The sequence below is a fragment of the Oreochromis aureus genome, linkage group 18 (genome assembly GCF_013358895.1).
Source record: "Oreochromis aureus strain Israel breed Guangdong linkage group 18, ZZ_aureus, whole genome shotgun sequence".
Taxonomy (NCBI): domain Eukaryota; kingdom Metazoa; phylum Chordata; class Actinopteri; order Cichliformes; family Cichlidae; genus Oreochromis; species Oreochromis aureus.
Window position 1 is genome coordinate 19,083,252 of NC_052959.1, and position 4,092 is coordinate 19,087,343.

The 4,092-nt window shown below is 38.9% G+C and overlaps 1 protein-coding gene across 1 annotated transcript; it reads left to right on the plus strand.

Annotated features, from left to right (window-relative positions):
• Positions 1–1,085: 1,085 nt before the first annotated feature.
• On the plus strand, positions 1,086–3,491 carry higd1a (HIG1 hypoxia inducible domain family, member 1A). The gene is made up of 4 exons (XM_031734735.2): positions 1,086–1,238; positions 1,733–1,807; positions 1,938–2,072; positions 2,203–3,491. Exons 2-4 carry the CDS (start codon positions 1,738–1,740, stop codon positions 2,277–2,279), a joined length of 282 nt encoding a protein of 93 aa, XP_031590595.1. The 5' UTR covers positions 1,086–1,238; positions 1,733–1,737; the 3' UTR covers positions 2,280–3,491.
• Positions 3,492–4,092: the final 601 nt, after the last annotated feature.

Consider the following 4,092-nt stretch of genomic DNA (forward strand, 5'->3'; position numbering starts at 1 on the left):
TTCTCTCTCTTTTTTAAACTTTTAGTTCTTGCCATTCTGTTAGCCGAGCCACCAGAGTCCAGCAGCTGTCCTTGTCTTCATACAGCCATGGAGCCTCTTATTCAGAATTCATTTAAGCATTTTCTTCTTATTCTCATCAAGATTTTTGATCTTTTACATTACTAAAAAACAAAAAACAAAAAAACAACAATGAATTAATAATTATTTTTTTATAGTGATAAAGGATGGCATGGTGGTTCACAGCAGGTTCAGTTCTGTGTGGTGCTTACATGTTCTTCCAGTATCAGTGTGAGTTGCTCTCTGAGTATTCTGGCTAAAATCACCTCTGGCTTAACTGGTGATCTGTCCACTGTCTGAGTTTGCTCATGCTCCTCAGTACTGTCATGTGCTGTCACTTTTTATAGCTACTTATTACACCCTATGACTGGGTATGAAAAAGCTTCTTTTTCCTGATATTGCCAAATAACTGTTAGAACAGCTTTCCAGTCTGAGTGTACTCTGTAGTTTATTTAAACTGATATAGTTGTTATTGTTTTGCAGCCGACCACCTCTTTCCTTACCCTACTTATTTTTGTTTTCCTATTGACTTATTGTTTCGGTTTAAACTGTAACATACTTACCCTGTAGTTCAGTGTAGTTAGCATTGTGCAAAAAGAAACTTTATGTACAAAAGTGTGCAAGTGTATGAGATTGTTCAAATAAGTTCTTGAAATTCTTTAGCACTTCTTTTGGCTTATAATAAAATATCTCCAGGATTAAATGGCCTGGCCCACTTATGTCCCCCACCATGTAAAATGAGTTTGACATCCCTGACTTACAGTAATGACAGTACAGTAAACTGAAACAAAACCAAAGCACATTAACACGTACAGGGAGTGCTCCAGCATATCCTTTGTATACACACAGTACTCTAGGTCACACTGGGTCGTGTTCCAGAACATGTTGTGAAAATGTTAACAGGACCTCATCCACTTTCTCCGCCTTCTGGAGCTTGTAGGTCCAAGGCTTTCGAAGACGTTGCCTGTATTTACTACATTATCTTGGAACGTGAACACAGCACAGCGGTTGCTGACGTCAGGCATGCGTACGAGGGAACTGTTATGTAGCACGCAGAAGTGTATCACGTAGACACCGGCTTATTACTTCCTCCATAACTACAGGCAGCTGCTCGGAGGAGACGTAGAACTCCGCGGATAATTCTTTCACTGGTGCTTCCAGCTAACGACACCTTAAAGCAGGTAAGAGGGAGCCCTCTTCAGTTCGGTGGAAGTGTCTTTACGTGCTTTTTAAAGTGTAGCTCATCTTAACTCTCGAGTTGTTGATTTTCCACATTTTTCTCCCGCACCACACGGAAAGGCCTCGCAGCTGAATACAAATTCTTCCCTTTCAAAATATATAATATTTAAATATAATACTACTTAAAAGTGTCGCGTTGTTGTGATGTGCATATCAGGTACAGTTGTTTAATGTTAGGTCTGTGAAAGATAGGTCTAGTCCGTGCCCTTCATCTGTCACCTCTGAAATTTTCATGCCCAATAAATAGTGACTCTCGGACGTGGGAACGACTTTTAAAGTCTGATTTTCGAGAATTTTTGTGAGGCACAGCGTGATGCTTACTGACATGTTTCTCTATGCGTTTTATTGGTTTCTATCAGCACTGAATTAGCTTGCATGCTGTACTGCTACACGGCCAACAAACGTTTGAACTCAGTCGACCTCGTTCTTGTTTCAGGCAAGATGTCTTCTTATGAGGAGAATGAGTCCAAGTTCTGGCGAAAGGCAAAGGAGAATCCATTTGTCCCAGTCGGTGAGTACATATTATGACGAGGGCAAATAAAATATGTGCTCACAAAGACAAAAGTTTAAGTTTTGGGGTTTATTGAGTGAGTTTTCAGGGGATTTGGGGGATATGTTTTAGTGACTTTTGCTTTTTGCAGGGATGGCTGGATTTGTTGCGATTGTTGGCTACAGGCTGATGAAAATGAAAAGTCGTGGAGATACAAAAATGTCGGTGCACCTGATTCACATGCGTGTAGCTGCCCAAGGCTTTGTGGTGGGAGCAATGACTGTTGGTGGGTCATCTTTCAGTTCTTACTGCCAAACTGCAACCACTCCTTTCTTTTTGATTTGTGGTTTGAACCTGAAATGATAATACTATAAACACGGGTCATTTCACATGCTTTTTTTGTTTTTGTTTTTCAGGTGTTCTGTTCTCCATGTACAGAGAGTACTTTGCAAAGCCCATTGAACAAGAACAGAAAGCAACCCAACCCAAGTGAACATGGCCTCTTGGACTCATATTTTATGTCCCTTAGTATTGCCTCATATTAAGGTGTGCAGAAGATTTGTTTCATAGATGTCCTGACTTTTATATGCACATGTCTGCTGTAAATAGCTGAAACTATCTGATGACACTGTGCATAGTAGGAGTTGTATTGATCCCATCAGATTTTTCTTGGGGTTATTATCCCTGATAGTTTGGGGGCATTACTGAAAGTTCACCTGCTCTTGCTGTGAGTGAAATACCTACAAAATATCAAAAAGAAAATGTATAAAATTTGCTGAACGTGTGTGTTACTAAGTTGGGCCTGGATTAAAAATTAACCACCAAATGCTACCGGCCTGACATATTTATTTTTGTCTCGTATCAGCTAACCATCCCTGTTCATTTCCTATACTAATACTGGGATGTTTGCCAGATTAAAACTGATTGCACCTGAGCTCATATATTGCTAAATGAGCATCCCAGTGCATTTCGAGTATTTAAAGCCTTTCACAGCACTTGGCTGTCAGATGGAGCAGAGCCCTAAAGTAATAATAATGATCATGATAAAATAACTGATACTGGTGGTGTTGAGCTATATTATCCTATAGAAAAAATCTATATGGCCATTATGTTGAAACTGTATGGAGAAAAAGGCTTTAATTCTGTAGCTTTTATGCAGTTTCATTGTAATGGTGAAGTTCTGTTATTTATTTTTTCACTTCAATTTAGCACTGGCTTCCATGGAACGTCTATACACTGTGTAGCAGCCTTGTGTTTAAATAGTTGCCTTGTGAAGTTATTCTCTAAGCTAAGTTGTACACAAATACAGGATGTCATTTTATTTTTTAAGTGTTAAAGAAAAAAGGTCTTTTGTGTATGGATTTTGGAACCGCAATGTGTTTTGACTGTTAAATGTTGTCTTTGTGCCATTATATTGTTATTGAACACCCATCTTCTGGGCTGTATAGTACACCTACAGCAGCTAAAACATTTAGTTAACAGGAAAGGCTCAAAACATTGTAAACTAATGAACTCAACAGCATGAAAGGACAGACTCTACAGTGATCCTAAAGTTCTCCCCAAGTTTGAACCACGATATAACATTGCAGCTTTTTGTTGCTAGGGTCTTTTTTTAAAAGCTTCTCACTAATGACACAGTTTCTAACAGGTAATCTTCTAACCCTTTCCAATTCTACCAAATAAAGCGTCTGTGCTTTGCTCAGTCGTATGCTGTTTCTATTCACTTTCTTATCAGGGAATGGCTAGCATCATTTTAAGGTGGCAAAATGCTTTGTCACTGTGACTTTGGAAAGTATGTAAACAGGCATTTCCTTGATATTCTACGTGACATGTGCCATGTATCATGTTACATCTTGTACCGAAAAGAGCACACCTATCAATAGCATGCGTAAACATGCACAGATCCTGCTGTTATCTTCATTTAGTTATCTTGCACACAATTATGCAAAAACAGCATCAGTAAGAAAGGTGGTAGAGTAGAGTGGTAACCTCAAACAGACTCCATATCTGAATGTATGTGAAGTGACACATAGTCAGGGTCCCGTGGCACGGGTGACTGCATAAGGTCCAGGGGCCCAAATCAGCCTAGCTCCAGTCTCGACAAAGTTATCCAGTGGGATACTAGAAAATGCCAAGGAGTGCATATATTTTGAACTACCTAAGTTTTAATGCTTTGTTATTGTTATAGATCCACACCACCTAGTGTGATCCATAATATACCAAAGTACAATAACATTTTTTGTGAGTTCATAAAAAGTTTATATGATAAATTTATAGTTACAACAAGGTCTGAGCAATAATTTACC

Bases quoted from the DNA above. Each gene is read 5' to 3' on its own strand.
- higd1a (XM_031734735.2), top strand. From the start codon at position 1,738: ATGTCTTCTTATGAGGAGAATGAGTCCAAGTTCTGGCGAAAGGCAAAG. The intron at 1,808-1,937 runs GTGAGTACATAT...TGCTTTTTGCAG, and splicing joins GAATCCATTTGTCCCAGTCG to GGATGGCTGGATTTGTTGCG. The intron at 2,073-2,202 runs GTGGGTCATCTT...TTTGTTTTTCAG, and splicing joins GGTGGGAGCAATGACTGTTG to GTGTTCTGTTCTCCATGTAC.